Source organism: Balaenoptera ricei, chromosome 3 (genome assembly GCF_028023285.1).
Source record: "Balaenoptera ricei isolate mBalRic1 chromosome 3, mBalRic1.hap2, whole genome shotgun sequence".
Taxonomy (NCBI): Eukaryota; Metazoa; Chordata; class Mammalia; order Artiodactyla; family Balaenopteridae; genus Balaenoptera; species Balaenoptera ricei.
This window is the reverse complement of record NC_082641.1, coordinates 174195022-174212549: the sequence shown is the minus strand read 5'-3', so window position 1 is coordinate 174212549 and position 17528 is coordinate 174195022. Positions and strand designations below refer to the sequence as shown.

Here is a 17528-nt window from a genome sequence, read left to right as displayed (position 1 = left end):
ATCACACACTATCACTTTTGGAAGCAGCATAGAGGGGCAGTCAATGGTAAAACACTGGTGAAGTAGGTCAAAACTCTAGGCCAAAAATCCATTATTATTATCATCAGTGACAGTACCACAACTGTGCCCTTCCTAATTAATAATCACTCCTAAGAATCTTCATTTGGCACCAGATGATGTGTTTAAGAGAAACACTCTGGGAGGTTTTGAATCAGACTTGGTTTTTTGTTAGCCAGGTTACAGGAAAATGTTTAAAGTGGGGGGAAGGGAAGAAGGAAACGGACCAGAAAAAGAATTTAAGCCATAAACCAACAAAGCACTGATAGTTCCAAACATGTCAGACACTAAAATGACTGATATAGGCTCAAGTGGTGTATTAAACCTATAAAAAGACTACACCAGCAAAGTCCCCATTTATCTGTAGAGTTCAGAAACTAAAACAAGGAATATTTTAGCTTAAAACCTTATCTCAAGAGAATCACATACACTTCACAAGAATAAAAACACCTGAAAGCAAACATTTTTAATTGCTCCAATACCCCAAATATAAAGAAAAACTTAATTCAGAAGACTGGGCAATCTCCATCTCCCCTCCACACTAACCACCCATCCCATGGAAGACCAAGGGCGATCAGACCTTCCAGACTTAGGCAACACTTGACTGCCGCAAAATTCTACGGAGACTCCTTGTGGAACAGCAGTCTCCCATCTCTTGTGTCTCTCCCTGTCATGATCATGCAGGAAGCAAGTCTGGCTGTGCTATTTGTTATCACTGTCTGTCACCCATCTGCAACATGATATTGCTACAAAGGTAAGTACAAAGTAACGTATCTAGTTCCCTTTCCCCCAGAAGGTTGAGGCTCAGGTACAGGGGTAATTCTCCTGTGCACACAAGTCATTATTTAGGCCGACTCAGTGACTTCAACAGGCTTCATCATGTGATCAGGTTTGTTGCCAGCTGCATAATGCTCCCACATCTGTAGATAGAGGCACTCTAGTTCCATTGTGTATTGTTTGGTGTTGAACAGAGGGCTAGATGTTCTCTGCTTCCAGACTTTGCCACGAATTCTCTTCAGGTATTCTAGATCAGTTCCCAGTTTCACAGCTATGTCTTCATACTCTTGTCTATTTTTAGCAATAAGCTCAAGACAGCCTAAACAAGTGAGCTGGGAAGCTGCAACTCGGGAAGCAAGAGTCTCTCCTGGCATAGTCACCATGGGTGTCCCCGACCAAAGGACATCCATCCCTGTGGTGTGTCCATTACAGAGTGGAGTGTCCAAGCAGACATCAGCCAGCTGGCCTCTCCGAACATGTTCCTCTTTAGGAGCAACAGGTGAAAAAATGATACGGTTCTGGGGAAGGCCCATATTTTGCGCGTACTGTTGAATATTAGGTTCTCCTACTGCTGGGAAACGCAACAGCCACAGTACGCTATTGGGAACACGCTTCAGAATATTTGCCCACATCTGCAAAGTAGATGGGTCAATTTTATATAACTGATTAAAGTTACAGTACACAATGGCATCTTCCGGTAACCCGTACTGAGAACGTGTGGTTACAAGAATGGTACGGGGAACCTCCTCTCCAGTGGCAGCCTTATTGTTGATCTGGGTAGTTGCCAGTCCATTGCTAATACGGAATCCGTTCATTGTTATCTGAATTTGTCCTCTGTTAATCATTTCAATAACTGCTTCTGCAGTCGTATTCATAGGAATGACAGGCATATTAAGAGCTATATTACTGCTGTCTGCTTTGTCTCCTCCATCAGGACATTTCATCTTGACAATTTTCACATCTGGTAGACTATCAAGAAATGCTTTGAGGTCGATGCCATTCAGCACAATTCGATTGTCATAAATGTGCCCATTGGACTTAAAATCGATGACTGCTTTTTCCTTCAGGTGAGGGAACATATTAGCATGATCACCAATAAAGAAAGTATGGGGCATATAAGCCAGTTTCTCAGAATACTGCTCAGCAACTTCAGCAGGTGAAGTTTCCTGATCAGTGATGATATAATCCATGAAAAGCGCGCCACTAGTCCCAGGGTACCCCAGCCACATTGCCTGAATAGGAGCTGGCCTGAGAGCAAAGAGTTCATTTCGAGCACCCCTGGTATAACCATTCAGATTTACGAGGATGTGTATACCATCTTGATGGATGCGATCAGCTGCTTTTCCATCGCATGGAATCTGAGAAAGATCAACGAAATGATCGGCTTCTGCCATCACCTTCGCTCGGAAGTTTGTGCCATCATCTGGGCTCAGGGCATAACAGAATACCTCAAATTTATCACGATTGTGCCTGCCTGGAATAGACTGCATAAGATGAGAAGTAGGATGGTTCCCAAAGTCAGAACTCACGTATCCTACACGCAGTCGACCATCACTGAGCTTCAAGTCCTTTGGATGTTCATACGGTGGTTTGTGAAGGACACTGATGTTATCCAGGCAGAGGTACCCATGCCTCTCGGCAATAGCCTTCCTGAAGCTGTGAGGAAGAGGATATAACATGCTGTGATGAGGCTGCACCGAAGGCAACCTGTTCTTCTCTAACTGGTCAGCCACAACGCTGACCAACCTCTTCATGCGCTCATCATAGTCTGTCCAGTCACAGACAGTCTGCAGGCAATGAGCCAGATTACAATAAGCGTCAGGAAAATCAGGTTGAAGCTTCAGAGCAGTGCGATAAGAAGCAATTGCTTCTGGAATATTCCCTGAATCCTTGTGAATGGAAGCCAGATTGTTGTGGGCATCCGCAAATGCAGGGTTAATCTGAATGGCATGAGTATAACAGTGCAAGGCTCCCTGAACATCCTGCATCCCCGTTAGAGTGTTTCCCATATTACAGTAGGCCTCGGCAAAGGTAGGACTGATTCGAATAGCCTCCTTATAATGCATCAGAGCTTCCTGCACTTTTCCCTGCCGCTGCAATACACTTGCTAAATTTGAATGGGCAGCAGCAAACTCTGGGAAGACTTCTAATGCTTTACCATACAAGCGAACTGCCTCTTCAGTGTTTCCCTGTTCTCGCTTGATATTGGCTAGGTTATTCAGAGAGTCTGCATGGGTGGGACACAGCCAGAGAGCTGTATTATAACAATCTTCTGCTTCGGCAACCCTGCCCTTCTCTTTGAGAGCGTTGGCTAGGTTGCAGTAAGCGTCCGGGAAATTTGGTTGCAATTCAATAGCTCGCCTGTACGTGTCTATTGCCAGATCTATCAGGCCTTGCTCATAGTATACACAAGCCAGGTTGCCATGTACCACTGCATGATTTGGACTCAAGCTTAGGGCACGAAGGTAAGCTGCCACAGCTCGTTCAAAAATCCGTGCGTCTTTGAAGACATTTCCTAAATTGATATAAGCATCCAGAAAATTGGGGTCATGGGTGACAGCCTTTTCAAAGTGATGAATTGCAAGCCAAATCTCCCCTTGTGCATTGAAAACACAGCCAAGGTTACTCCAAGCTACTGCAAAGTTCGGTTGCGTCTCAATTGCTTTCAAATAACATGCCTTGGCTTCTTCCAAGCGACCCAGGGCTTTGAGCAGGTTCCCCAGGTCACTGCAAACACAGTACAGATCAGGATTGTACTGAAGAGCAGAGGCGTAAGCTTGTACTGCCCCTTCCATGTCGCCTGCTGCTACCAAAGCGGCTGCCAGGTTAATATAACCATCGATGAAATCTGGTTTGAGACGCAACGCATGCCGGTAATGCTCGATTGCTTCCTGCAACTGCCCGCTTTCCTTGTACACATTCCCCAAATTCGAATAGGCTTCTGCCAGAAGAGGGTTCTTTTTAATTGCCAGAGTACTAAAGTGGGCAGATCCGTCCAGCCTTCGACACCGGAAGTGTATAGATGAAAGTAATAAAAGGACACCAGTATTGTCTGGCTCTTGTCTCCAGAGCTGCATGCAGTGTCTCTCAGCTGCCTCAAAATCTCCCGCCTGATAGGCTCGATGTGTCAACTCTGCTAACCCTTGGAAGGAAAGCATACGTTTCGTTGGGTCTGTGCTGTCGGCCACGTTGCCCACGGAAGACGCCATCTGGAGCTTCTGGAGGGAGTGCGAAAAGAGGGTAATTGAGTCCTGCTGCCGCCACTACTGGCAAGAATGTTTCTAGAGGTAGCAAATACAAGGGCAGCAGCCGTACCACTGCTTTGGCAGGCTTAAGCGGCGGCAACAGTTACATACACGGAACCTTAGGAACTCTGGTTGGCCATCTATCTCTCACGGTCTTGAAAAAATCACAATGAAGTCTTCTTTAATTGATAAAATGGTTCTAAAGTTTATCTGGAGATGCAAGAGGGAAGAGATGTGGGGACATATGTATATGTATAACTGATTCACTTTGTTATAAAGCAGAAACTAACACACCATAGTCAAGCAATTATAGTCCAATAAAAATGTTAAAAAAATATAAAGTTTATCTGGAAGAATAAATGGGGCTACTGATAATAGAATTCTGAAAATTAAAATTAAGAGGTTAGACTTGTTCTAATGGATACATTTTAAAATGAATGCTAAAGCGACAACCGTTGAACCACTATGATACAGTCAAATAGAAAGCTCTTAAACATCTAGTAGAAAGTGCTCAAACATCTCTTTATATTTTTAGAAACAGTGAATGTTGGAGGAAATAATGGTAATAGAGAAAGTATAAAATAAATAATGTTGGAATAATGCTTAAGGAAGGGTAGTTAATTTTTTACCTTAAAATACGTTCTAAAACAAATTTGACTGTATTTACCTAAGATAAATTATAGATAAGTTAATGTAAGAAAATTTAAATCATTATTCAGAGGGAGCACGGAAAATATGTAACAGATTCACGATGGTATAAGTCACTAAATCCAATGACTTTGCAGGACCAACTGATAATCTTGACTACCAACACTCTTTTTCTTCCCTTTGCCTCCTTTGACTTCTGTGACACACACTGCCCTGATTTTTCATCTCACTTTGGTTGCTACTTCTCCAATTCCTTTGCAAGATTATCCTCCTCTGAAAGCCATTACATGTTTGAGTTCCTCAGGGCCCATTCCTTCTCTACACTGTCTCCCAAGATATTCACATTTATACCCACGGCTCCAATTACCACCTCTACTCAGGTGACTCAAATTTAACTCTCCCCCAGGCATTTCTTACCTATCAGTATAAGTCAGAATCCCTGAAAGAGAAAGGTGGCACACTCAAATGTACCGTAATTAAGGAGACTGTAGTCAAGAGATCATTTGCAAAGGGTTTGGGGAAAACAACAGAGGACAGTAGTCCAGCATCTCAGGGAGCTTTTACTGCCTAGGCTTAAAGGAGGAGGTTAGGGACTTCCCTGGTGGCGCAGTGGTTGAGAATCTGCCTGCTAATGCCGGGGACACAGGTTCGAGCCCTGGTCTGGGAAGATCCCACATGCCGCGGAGCAACTAGGCCCGTGAGCCACAACTACTGAGCCCCCGCTTGCTGCAACTAGAGAAAGCCCTTGCACAGAAACGAAGACCCAACACAGCCAAAAATAAATAAATAAATAATAAAAAAAAAAGGAGTTCCTTTAAAAAAAAAATATTTAAAACGTGAAATTTTGATGACGTTTTAAAAAAAAAAGCATATTCAAGGAAATATAGAAACCTGTGATATTTGGTGGAATTAGTTTACCTAGCTGTGTACTGAAAGGTAATGGTCTCTTGAGCCCCCTCTCTCACACTATCCTGCCCCCTGGGGCCACAGATAAACTTGTTAGCTAGAAAGCAAGTTGGTTGAGGCTGAGCAAAGATTTATGTATATCACCCAGGGCAAACTTTTTTCTGAAAAGGTGGGAAAAGCCTCAATAGCTATGAGGAAGGTGGATTCCAGAAGGCATGAATTAGCAATGGTCCTGAAGGGAATCCTGCAAGGGAATTCGGAGAAGATGGTCAGAGAATGAGGGCCGAGCTAGGAAGGGGCAGGATTGATATATGAGCCATAGTTCTTCATTGCGATTGGAAATGGCTGCATTTGGCAGAAGACATCCTTATTCTTCAACGAACAGAAACACTTGCTTCCAAGTCATCTGGATTTTTTGCGCCCCTAAATAAATACTTCTGGATTCAATCAGAGTGGGAGACAAACAAATTTAGTTGTTTAAAATCCCACTCATATTTCTGAGCCGTTTTCTTATCAATTATCATTGTAGTATCTTTCACTTAGTAAGTAACTGACGTGCTAATTCTTGGTCTTGAAATGTGATACCAGACCCAAGCCATATTCTTTGAAATCATTGGGTTAATGTGTCTTCATCTAGAAATGTGACTCCTCCTAAAACGATTTCCCTTAAAAACTGTGGGACATTGAACCATTCCAATTACCATTGGGCTCGCCAGTGATACAGATGGTGGGAAATTCCACCATACTTTATATATTATCTCATTGCCACTATAGCAAGAACTTGCTGAATTCTTTAGAGATTATGGTGTTATTAACTCAGGTTCCATTTATAGGCCAGCATGACAAGGACAACTGCTTTCCTGTGTTGCATTTATTTCTTGATACTGATTCTTCCTCTTGCTTAGAAGCAGTTCCTTCATTGTTTCAAGTTCGTTTCGTTAATTTGGATCCGTTTTCCAATGTCAGACTATTTGCTTTTAATCATATGGTCTTGTCATCTGCATATGTACTTTATTCTTAAGTTACTGATTACACTTAGAGGCAAATGAGTTAATATGCACCCTCACAGATCAACAAGAAACCATTACACATCTAGGCAGTAGTGACATAGAAATAAAGGCTACCTCTTTTGTAAGCAGTTTTTTTTTAATGTGAGTCCAGTAGCACTGACACTTTCTTCAGCCTTACATATTTGAGTAGATTTTAGTATGTCATCTGTGTGGATTATGAGTTTGTAGGCTTTGGCTCTGAAAGCTGTAATTACCAATGTTTGAAAGACATCTGTGAGGGTGAGGATATGGAGAAGATAAGCCAAAAGCAAGATATATAATTACCACACCCTGTCTTCCTATTGGGAACTCTGGATGTTTGAAGCAATTAGGACGTTTTAGACAGGTCCTTCTCCTATCAGAGTGCAACATCAGGTTGCTCTGAATGTAAGTCATCAATCTTTCAGGCAGGAAGTGTCCTCTCTCACATACACTATCAGCTCATAGGTCCTTCAATGACTAGGGGTGGAAAAGATCCGTACTCCTCTATTACTTAATGAACATATCCCTGACTCTCCTGCTATAAAGGCAATTTTTATAGAGGGAAAAACACTGGGCCTGGAGTCAGGAGAGCTGATTCCCAGCTCTGAATCTCTCATGTGCTGTGACCCTGGCCAAGGCTTCAAGCCTCAATTTTCCCATCTGAAAAATGGAAATAGTATAACTACCTCACAGAATGATCACAAGCAAAAAGGTCATATTTATGAAAGTGCTTTAAAAATACTATGAAATTTCTATACAATTCAGGATATAGAAAATAAAAAATCATGTAGAGTTGCACCATTTCTTTGGAATGTTAAATATTTGTTTCTGTTTTCATCTATGGTTAAATACTGAACATATATGCTTTCAATATTTAGGAATGCACTGAATGCAGAGCTCCGCTATGAGTAGCTGTGACTTGGAAATATTGGGAGAAATGACAAGATTCCTTGTTATTGATAATTATCAAAGGAACCCTTTCTTTCAAAGGTAAGGGTAGCTTAAACCTGACTCACAGTACTTTGCTCTGCCTGATTTTCTTTAAGGAAAACTGCTTAAAAGTTTTCTAAGAATAAGTGAGGTGAGATTGGCCCCTGAGTAAGGAGAGTGGGCAGCTAAAGCCTAAAGCTTCTTTCTCAATAACAAGTTTAAGTGCCTTGTTTATTTTCATGGGACTAAGCGACACTTGTATAAATACCTTACTGAGTAATGGTGCTGTGGCAAAACTGAAGTTTATTTAAGACACTGCTCCACCCAAGGTGAGCAATTAAAGCAGGTATGTAAACTAAATCACCTTTGGCTTCTCTACTCAACCCGATGAGTAAGTAGTACTAGAAAGGAAAAATGGTGTGGGGTATATGGCATGGCTGGAGGTGGGAAGAAATAGGAAGGCAGAAGAAGCCTCCCTGAAAGAATGAAGGAAGTGTGAACGGTGGTAGGGAAACTATAACAATTGAAAATTGATTCCGACTATTGATATCAGTCTATCAAGTTAATGCAAATTAAGGTGGCATGAGATTTCTTAAAAAAAAAAAAAAAAGCCTTTTCCCCATACAGTGTAATAATAACCACCTTATTTTAAATGTAGCCAAGAAGGGCTGTGTTTGCTCATGTGATAGGGTTTCCATACTTCCCACACCTGGGGAAGTATCAGCTAATATTGATTTAGCACTAATTTATACCTGATGGTCAAGACCAACTAGAATAGAGGAAAACTGGTACAAATTAGTGAGGCCCTGTGGTCCCAGTAAGTGGTCTGGGGCCCAACTGTTGTATATCAATACAAATAACTCTTTCTGGGAAGGAATGGAAAAAATATTTTAAATGGATCTGAATCTGCTCTCGGAAGCTCTAGTGCTATCAGGCTAAAGATCTCCTCTAAGAATGTTAGGAATGGGTAAGATCAAGTTACATTCTTAGATTTTTATTATGTTTAGCTTATTAATTTGGGAGGCAAGCAAACTAGAAGCAGAACAGGCTTTAAAACATCTGAGTTTGTTATTATATTATGAATAATAACTGTTAGCTGGTCCATTCCATTTACCTTTTCCTCAATGAAATTCTCTATAAAGAAATATCCATAAACTAGTCTTATATTTTAAATATCGCTGCAGATTATTTGGAACCATAGAATTAGATACCAATCCACTGAAAGCTGTTTTCTTTGGGTAATTTCCACGAATTGACATCAGTTATCCACAAATCTTTGTATTTGGCTAAACACTGAGAAAATATGTGGGGCCTGCAATTAAACTTAGTGAACTTTTAATCATTTCTAATCCACCGTTTCCCAAATTGGCCAAATCATAAACATCACCTGGGGAACTTGTTAAAAATTGTACAATCCTACCCCTCCTGCTCCCAGACCTGCTGAATTAGACTCTTTAGGGAATGAGGCTGAAATCTGTATTTTTAGAAGAGCCCCAGGAATGCCTGATGAGATATATGTTTGGAAAACAATTCTATGTCCTTGTCGTATTCCTCATGATGTCAGAGCTCTTCAAACCCCAATATTCCCTTCTGACTACCCCTCTCCACAGTGATCGCAGGCTTTTTTTCTGTTCCACCCCACCTAAGAAAGAAGGCACATTCCCAGCAACCACTGTGGCCCTCAGCAGCAGTGAGTCTCTGCGGCAGGTGCAGTGGAGAGCATCTACCATCTTGGGTGGGGAGGTCATGGAGTAAAGGGATGGAGGTGTGGTCTGGAAAAGCCTTTCCAGAGATTCCCCTTGACAACCAGTTGTAGATAACATTGCTACCTCCTCAAATGGCCATGCTCAACTTCCTTTGCTCTACATAAATTTTTTCTTGACCTTCACTCTCTTAACGTCCCTTCTTCCTGTAAATGGAGGGGGGAACATTGTCCCGTTTTGTCAAACTTGTGCTCTTGATCAAATCCTCTACTGCCTCATGGAAACTAAATCTATTAGTCCTCCTCATTCCAACTTCATTTTTTTCTCTTTTGGCTTCTATTGGCATATCAGTAGACGTTTCTTCCCTATTCTTTTTAAACTAAAGCAACATATACTTTCTTGGACTCTGATGAACCCCAAGATCCCATTTGACTTCATGCCTTCTGTTTCCTGTCAAATTTCTCAAAAAGAGAATTCTACATTACTTGCGTTCATCTTCTCACCCTTCTCATCAACCCAACTGTACCCTGGCTTCCACAGAGCCACATTTTGTGGACACTATTGGTGTGAAGATTTCGAGTGATGAGATCCAATGACTTTGCTTAGCCCTTAACCTTCTTCCCCATCTAACAGCTTTTGACATTGCTGATCACCACATCCTTTTAAAGACTTTATCAATTAGTGATCATTTAACTATAAGAACAAAAACCTATTCAAATGATTGAAACAGCAAGGGGGAGGGTAATGTAAGACCAAAGAAACTCTCTCACAGAAAGTATAATAGGGCTGCACAGGGATTAGCATCAGGAACTAGGAAGCTATCAGTAACCAATAAAGTTTTAACAAATAATTCTCGGGCACCTGCTATATTCCAGGCACTCCTAGGTGTTCAGTGACCAAGTAGTCAACAGAAGAGACAAGGTCCCTGCCTTGAGAGACTTTATAATCTAGTGGGGAAGGCTTACATAAACAGGTAAACAATTGTGTATTTACAGCGTATAATGAGCACTACAGATGAAACAAACTGACCTAATGATACATTATTATAGGTTATTAGTGATAGGCAAGGACTCAGAAAGGATACTCTGAAGACAAGGCATTTAAACTGAGATCTGAAGAATGGGAGGGAGCCACTCAGGGCAACTGAGGATTGGGGCTGTGGAAGGAGTGTTTTAGGCTGAGGATACACCTGTGTGCAGACCCTGCAGTGCTGTTTCGGGGGAAGTGAAAGGAGGCCAATGTGGCTGGAACTTAAAGGGTGAGGGGGAGAATCGAGGGAGGTAAGGTTGGAGAAGGAGGCAGAAGCCAGAGCAGGCCAGGCCTTTTAAGTATTTAAAGGAATTTGGATCTCATGGCAAACTAATTGGAAAACATTGAACTGATTTAAGCAGGAAACAACAGGGTCCGATGTATTTCCAGGTTTACCCTGACTGATGAGCAGAAAATAGATGAAAGGAGGCAAGAGTAGAAGGTAGAAGACCAGTTGGCAGCTACAGCAATAGCTCAGGTAAGAGATGATGGCAGTTTGGTTTAATGTAGTAGCAGAGGAGATGGAGAGAAGTGGATGGACTACACAACTATTCACGAGGAGCAAATAAGAGGACCAGCTGATAGGTTAGATTTGGGGAGGGAAGGAGAGGGAAAAATCAAGAATATTGCCTGGGTTGTCTTGTTTACAATAACTGGGTGAATGGTGATAACATTTACTGAAGTGGGAAAAAGTAAAGATAGAATTTCTTTTTAATAGTGAGGGGAGGAAAGCAGGTTGATAGAAATTGAGAGTTTAGTTCTATTTCAGATACATTAATTTCAGATATTCACAGAGACTTGACATGTCATACAGACAAATGAATACCTGAATACAGATTTTGGAGGAAATGTCTAGGCTAAAGAGGTTAATTTGGGAATTTATTACCATTTTTAGTATTGAAAGCTATGGGAATGACTGAGATTACCAAGAAGGTGAGTTCACAGAGAAGAAAGCAGAGAATAGAGCCCAGTTTTTAGAGGGCATTAGAGGAGGAAAAAACCCTGAAGGTCACTGAACAGCAGTGGTTAGAGAATTAGGAGACAGACCAGCCAATAGAAGAGATTTGGTTTTCAAGAAGTTGAGCCTGACCAACTGTGTTGAAAACTGCTAAAAGTTGGAGTAGGATGAGGTCCAAGGAACATCCATTGGGTCCAGCAATATGGAGGCTGTTGACAACATGGATTAGCAGTTTTCATTGGCGGGGTGGGGGTGGAAGTCAGATTCGAGTAGATTGAATAGGAAATCAGAGTTAACCTGTAGACATCTCTCTCAAGAAGGTTTGCTGTGAAGGGATCAGAGAATTAGTATTACAGATGGGAAGGGATAGCATAAGAATCTTTGTTTTTTTCTAAATGTTAGAAGCATGTTTATACATATTGGGGATAATCAAGAATTTGATGATGAACAAGAGGAAGGGAATAACTGAAGAAATGAAACCCCTAAGAAGAGGGGAAGGAATTTAAATCATAAGTAGAGGAATGGCTTTTGACAGGAGAGGAAGAAAGAAAGGAGAGATGGGTCCAAATGCCAAAAGATTTGTAGATTTGATGGTAGGAATATACTGGAGTCGCATCAGGGTAGGCAGGTGTGGGGATGGTTTTAGAAGATTGAAGAAAAGGGATAAGACAGAAAATAGTCGTCATGGGAAAATAAGCATACTCTCAGTTTCTCTCTCTCTCGCTCTCAGGTCATCTGTTCTCATTTTGATTTTCTGCAAGTCACTTCATTCGTTTCTTTCAGAAGGCAGGTTTCCTCCACTTTTCTGTTTCTGTGACAGAAGATGGCCACCCCATGCACAGGTTTCTGTGATCACCCAGTTCATGCCCTTAATAGAATAACATTGTATTTCTTAATTCCAAATTCCCAGGGGAGAAAACCTGATTGGTGCAGCTTTGGTCAGTTATCGAACTCAGGTCAAACCAACCATGGTCAGAAGAACAAGGTCAAACTGTACAAACATAGCTGTCAGGCCCAAACCCTCTGTGTGTTGGCGGAGGATTAGTTCTTAGAGAAGGGGACGTGAGCTCCCAGATGTCCCACAGACATCTACCAAACATCCTCTGAGACACCAAATTCTTTAATTAAGAAGTTCTTCCCTTCTGCCTTCTTTCCTAGTTTTGTTTTCTTTGGATTGTTTATTTGCTTACTTTTCCTCCTCCACTAATATATAATTTCTCAAAATTTTCTCCTTGATCCTCTTTTTCTTTATCTCTACATTTTTCTCCCTCGCCAACTTCATTTGTGCCCATGGCTTCAACTATCATATGTACATGGATAACCCCCCAAACCATACCTATGCTCTTCTCAACTATCATTTAAAAACTGCTCTTAAAAACTCCAAACGAGTTTTTTTCTCTTTTTTCCCCTTGTATCAAAATCAGATGATGAATGTTAACTCAACTAGTTATGGTAAACATTTCATAATATAGGTAAGTCAAGTCTTTACACTGTACACCTTAAACTTATACAGTGCTATATGTCAATTATATCTCAATAAAACAAAGGAAAAAACTGTCTCCACTTGAATATCCTCTGGTTCTCTTATTTATAGATGAGCTCATTATCTTCTCCCAAACCTACTCCTTCTCTTGGCTCCCTATTCCTGTTAAAGCCACCACTCTCCTCTTAGGCATCCAAGCCTGAAGCTTCAGAGTTGTCTGACGTCCTACTTTCAAGGTCCATCAGCTAAGAAGGAGTATCACCTGCATCTTTTCCTCCCCTCCATGTCCCCTAGCATTCTCCTAACTCTCATTACCTAAACTCCCATGGACTATTCTCAAAGTCTACTAAATCATCTTCCAGTTTACACTCTCCATCCAGGTTGTAAACCATTCTTGCATGAATATTCAAAAAGCCCAGCTCCATTCATGTTCTCCCCACCCGCTCAAGAATCTTCAACAGCTCCTCCCTGCATACTTGATAAAGGGCAAGCCTTGCCTGCCAACCTCCATGACATGTCATCAACAGACCAAGACTTATCTTCCATTTACCATCAGTCGAGGCACACTGCTCGATCATCTCCTGACACATCCTGTGTATCCCTAGTGACAAGATTTCCTCATACTCGTCTTTTCTGAAGCCTTTCCTCAAAAGCGATCTTTCCCTCCCATTGCTTCCATTGGCTTTATTTGCATCTCTCTTACGGAAGACCTTGTTTAGACATGGTTTCTACCTTTATCTGTAGAAATTACCTTTTTACCTCTGAGAGACTACAATTTACCAAAGTGTGAAAACAAGGATCCCTTACAGAGTATACAAGAGCGTCGCACTTTGAAGGCATTTAATAAGTGACTTGATGAGGAGTTACGAAGGCCTGATGCTAGTATTATTGCTATTAAGTCCTCATGTAGGCCTATTAAATATATTAATATGAACCTTTTCAATAGGATGCTTGGTAGGACGCTGGAAACCTTCTCAATAGGATGCTTGGTAGGACACTGTGCTATAAAAAGTTTAAAATAATTTTAATAAATTCTCTAGTCAAGCGCTGCTGATGAGTTGATTGCACCTTAACAACAGTCACTCAACACACTTCTGTGGTAAAAAGTAAACTTCAGTCACAGAGGAGGAAATTAATCGACACATTTTAATCACTCTAAACTCTTACTAAAAAAAAGTAGTATCATGATAATCAAGCACAGTCTCTTCATAGGACCACTACTGCTCTCATGTACTGTTGACACCATGTTTGGAACTAAGACAAATTAAATGTCACAGCAAAGAGAGAATATTTGCAGGTTTCTGGTCCCCAAAACTTTATTTAGCCTCTGAATGTGTTGGCTTTGTACAATATAGTCTTTTAGTTAAATGATAAAACTCTACTTATATATCAGCTTAGGGGATGTGCCCCTGGCATCACAGTTGGCGACAGGAATTGCTGTGGAGATGAAAGCTGAAAAATTGGTGGTCCTCATCACTATTTTCTATCCAGGTAGGAATAATTGCATACATACTCTTTTGATATTTATCAGTTAAAAAACAAGATACCCCCTCTTTCTCTTGCTTCTTCTGAACTTCTTTTAAAAACAAAGCATAGGGACTTCCCTGGCGGCGCAGTGGATAAGAATCTGCCTGTCAATGCAGGGGACACGGGTTCGATTCCTGGTCCGGGAAGATCCCAAGTGCTGCCGAGCAACTAAGCCCGTGCAACACAACTACTGAGCCTGCGTGCCACAACTACTGAGCCCACGCGCCGCAACTACTGAAGCCCACACGCCTAGAGCCTGTGCTCCTCAACAAGAGAAGCCACCACAAGGAGAAGCCCGTGCACCGCAATGAGGAATAGCCCCTGCTCGCCACAGCTAGAGAAAGCCCGTGCACAGCAACAAAGACCCAGCACAGCCAAAAATAAATAAAGTTAAATCTTTGAAAAAAAAAAAAGAAGCATAGGGAAAAGCTCCTTGACATTAGTCTTATCAAGGATTTTATGGTTATGACACCCAAAGCATCACAACAAAAGCAAAAATCAACAAGTGAAACTACATCAAACTAAAAAGCCTTCTGCACAGCAAAAGAAACAATCAACAAAAACGAAAAGACAACCCACAGAATGGGAGAAATATTTGCAAACAACATATTTGATAAGGGGTTCATATCCAAAATATATAAGCAACTCATGCAATAGCAAAAAACCCAAACAATCCAATTAAAAATGGGCAAAGGATCTGAGTAGACATTTTTTCCAAAGAAGTTATTCAAACGGTCAACAGGTATATGAAAAGGTGCTCAACATCACTAATCATCAGAGAAATACAAATTAAAACCGAAATGAGATACCATCTCACACTTGTTAGAATGGCTATTATCAAAAAGTTAAGCAATAATATATACTGGTGAGGATATAGAGACACAGGAACCCTTGTGCACTGCTGATGGGATTGTAAACTGGTGCAGCCACTATGTAGAACATTATGGAGGTTCCTCAAAAACTTAAAAATAGAACTACCATATGATCTAGCAATCCCACTTCTGGGTATATATCTGAAGGAAATGAAATCAATATCTCAAAGAGATATGTGCATTCCCATGTTCATTGCAGCACTATTTACAGCAGCCAAGATATGAAAATAACCCAAGTGTCCACTGATGGATGAATGGAAAAACAGTGTGGTATATATACACAATGGAATATTATTCAGCCATAAAAAGAATGAAATCCTGCCATTTGTGATGACATGGATGAACCTTGAGGGCATTATGATACGTGAAGTAAGTCAGATGGAGAAAGACAAATACTATATGATCTCACCTACATGTGGAATCGAAAAAAATCCAAACTCATATAAACAGAGAATAGGGGCAGGGGTTGGGGAGTGGGGGAAATGGGTGAGGGTGGTCAACGGTACAAACTTCAAGTTATAAGATGAATCAGTTCCGGGGACATAATGTACAGCATGGTGACTATAGTTAACGACAGTATATTGTATATTTAAAAGCTACTAAGAGAATAGATTTTAAAAGTTCTCATCATAAAAAACGTTTATAACTATGTGAGGTGATGGATGTGTTAAGTAAGCTTATCGTGTTAATCATTTTGCACTAAATACCCGTATCAAATCATTACATTACACGCCTTCAACTTACACAATCTTTTATGTCAATTATATCTCAATAAAGCTGGGGGGGAAAGAAACGAGGTAAAATATTTATTATTTACATGAAATGTTCCTTTCTACTTAATTAAATATATATATTTTTCAGTTTCCTTACACAGGCATCTTGAGAATTGCTCCTAACAGAGAGATAGAACTAACTACATATCAGCAGATGTCACTCTCTAAGTGATCCTCCTCAACTGTCCTTCTCTGTCAGTTTCAGTTGGTTATTTTTTTTTCCTGCAAATTTCAACTGCCTTTTCTCCATTACCAATTTCAGTTTCCATTTTCAACATCTGATGAGCCTCCAAGAGCCACTAGGACTAGTATTCTTTTTTTTTTAAACATCTTTATTGGAGTCTAATTGCTTTACAATGGTGTGTTAGTTTCTGCTTTATAACAAAGTGAATCAGTTATACGTATACATATGTTCCCATATCTCTTCCCTCTTGCGTCACCCTCCCTTCCACCCTCCCTATCCCACCCCTCTCAGGACTAGTATTTTTCACTTTGCCTGTGTAAGGATCATAATACAAGATATGCTTCCCTTTTGAATGCTGGCCCCAGTGCGAATATCTGTTTATTTTACAAAAGCCACATGGAACATTTTTCTACTCTGTGGCTATGTCTTTGCAACAGTGATATACTTCTTGTTATCAATTTTCTTTTTTCTGATGAAAGGCACAGTTTAGTTCATGGGACAAGCACTGGTTAAAATTTGCTACTCTTTTCAACAACATTGAGCAAATATTGTCTACCAGGTACCAAGCACTATTGTGGAGAGTCAGCAGTAATAAAACAGATAAAAAGTCTTGCCTTCATGGCTCTTACATTCTACATGGACAGAACAAAAAATAATTAAAATATACAATAGGTAGGTGGTGATGTGTGCTCTGGGGAAAAAAAAAGTAAGAGAGTAGGGAACATCTAGGGGGTGCTTGCAATTTTAAAAAAGAGTTTTCAGAAAAGCTTTCATTGTGAAGGTGATGACATCTGAGTGAAGACCTGGAGGAAATGAGGGAGCAAGCCATGTGGATAACTGGGATAGGAACTGCTCAGGCAGAGGGAACACCTAGTGCAAAGGTGCACGTAGCCTGTCACAAGCAGTAAGGAGTTTTACTGTAAGCATCTGCCAGGGACAAAAATTCAGGCAAGGCTCTTTTTGTTGCTGCTATAAAGAATCCACCTACAAGAGAGTTTAATCAGCTGAAGATGAACATCAGTGCAGATCTGTTTAGTGTTCTCTCTCAGCTGTGACCTCATTTCTGATACTGACAGCCTGGACTGCCTCTTAGATTTGGTTGGGGCTTGGATGCATCCCCTGGCAAACCTGGATGAAACTAGAAGAGGGAGGTTTTGGTAGCTCTGTAGGCCCGTTAGTTATCTCATTCTCTCTTCACATAGGGCTACATATTCATCAGAGGTAGCCAATGATTCCAAGTTTTAATGCAACCTAAAGTATAGTCCATTACCATATATGAAGCAAGAAGTAAGTGTCATAGTTCTACTTCAGATTAGCTAACGGTGGAATCTTGTTCCACAAACAGCCAAGACACGGGTTACTGAGAACAAAGGTATTTCCCATGCTACCAAATTGCTCTTTCAGT

The 17528-nt window shown here is 40.8% G+C and overlaps 1 protein-coding gene across 1 annotated transcript; it reads right to left on the bottom strand.

Moving 5' to 3' along the window:
* Nucleotides 1-684: 684 nt before the first annotated feature.
* LOC132364062 (UDP-N-acetylglucosamine--peptide N-acetylglucosaminyltransferase 110 kDa subunit-like) lies at nt 685-4144 on the bottom strand. Its single transcript, XM_059919815.1, has one exon. It carries the CDS (start codon nt 4041-4043, stop codon nt 903-905), a length of 3141 nt encoding a protein of 1046 aa, XP_059775798.1. The 5' UTR covers nt 4044-4144; the 3' UTR covers nt 685-902.
* Between the last annotated feature and the right edge of the window lie 13384 nt (nt 4145-17528).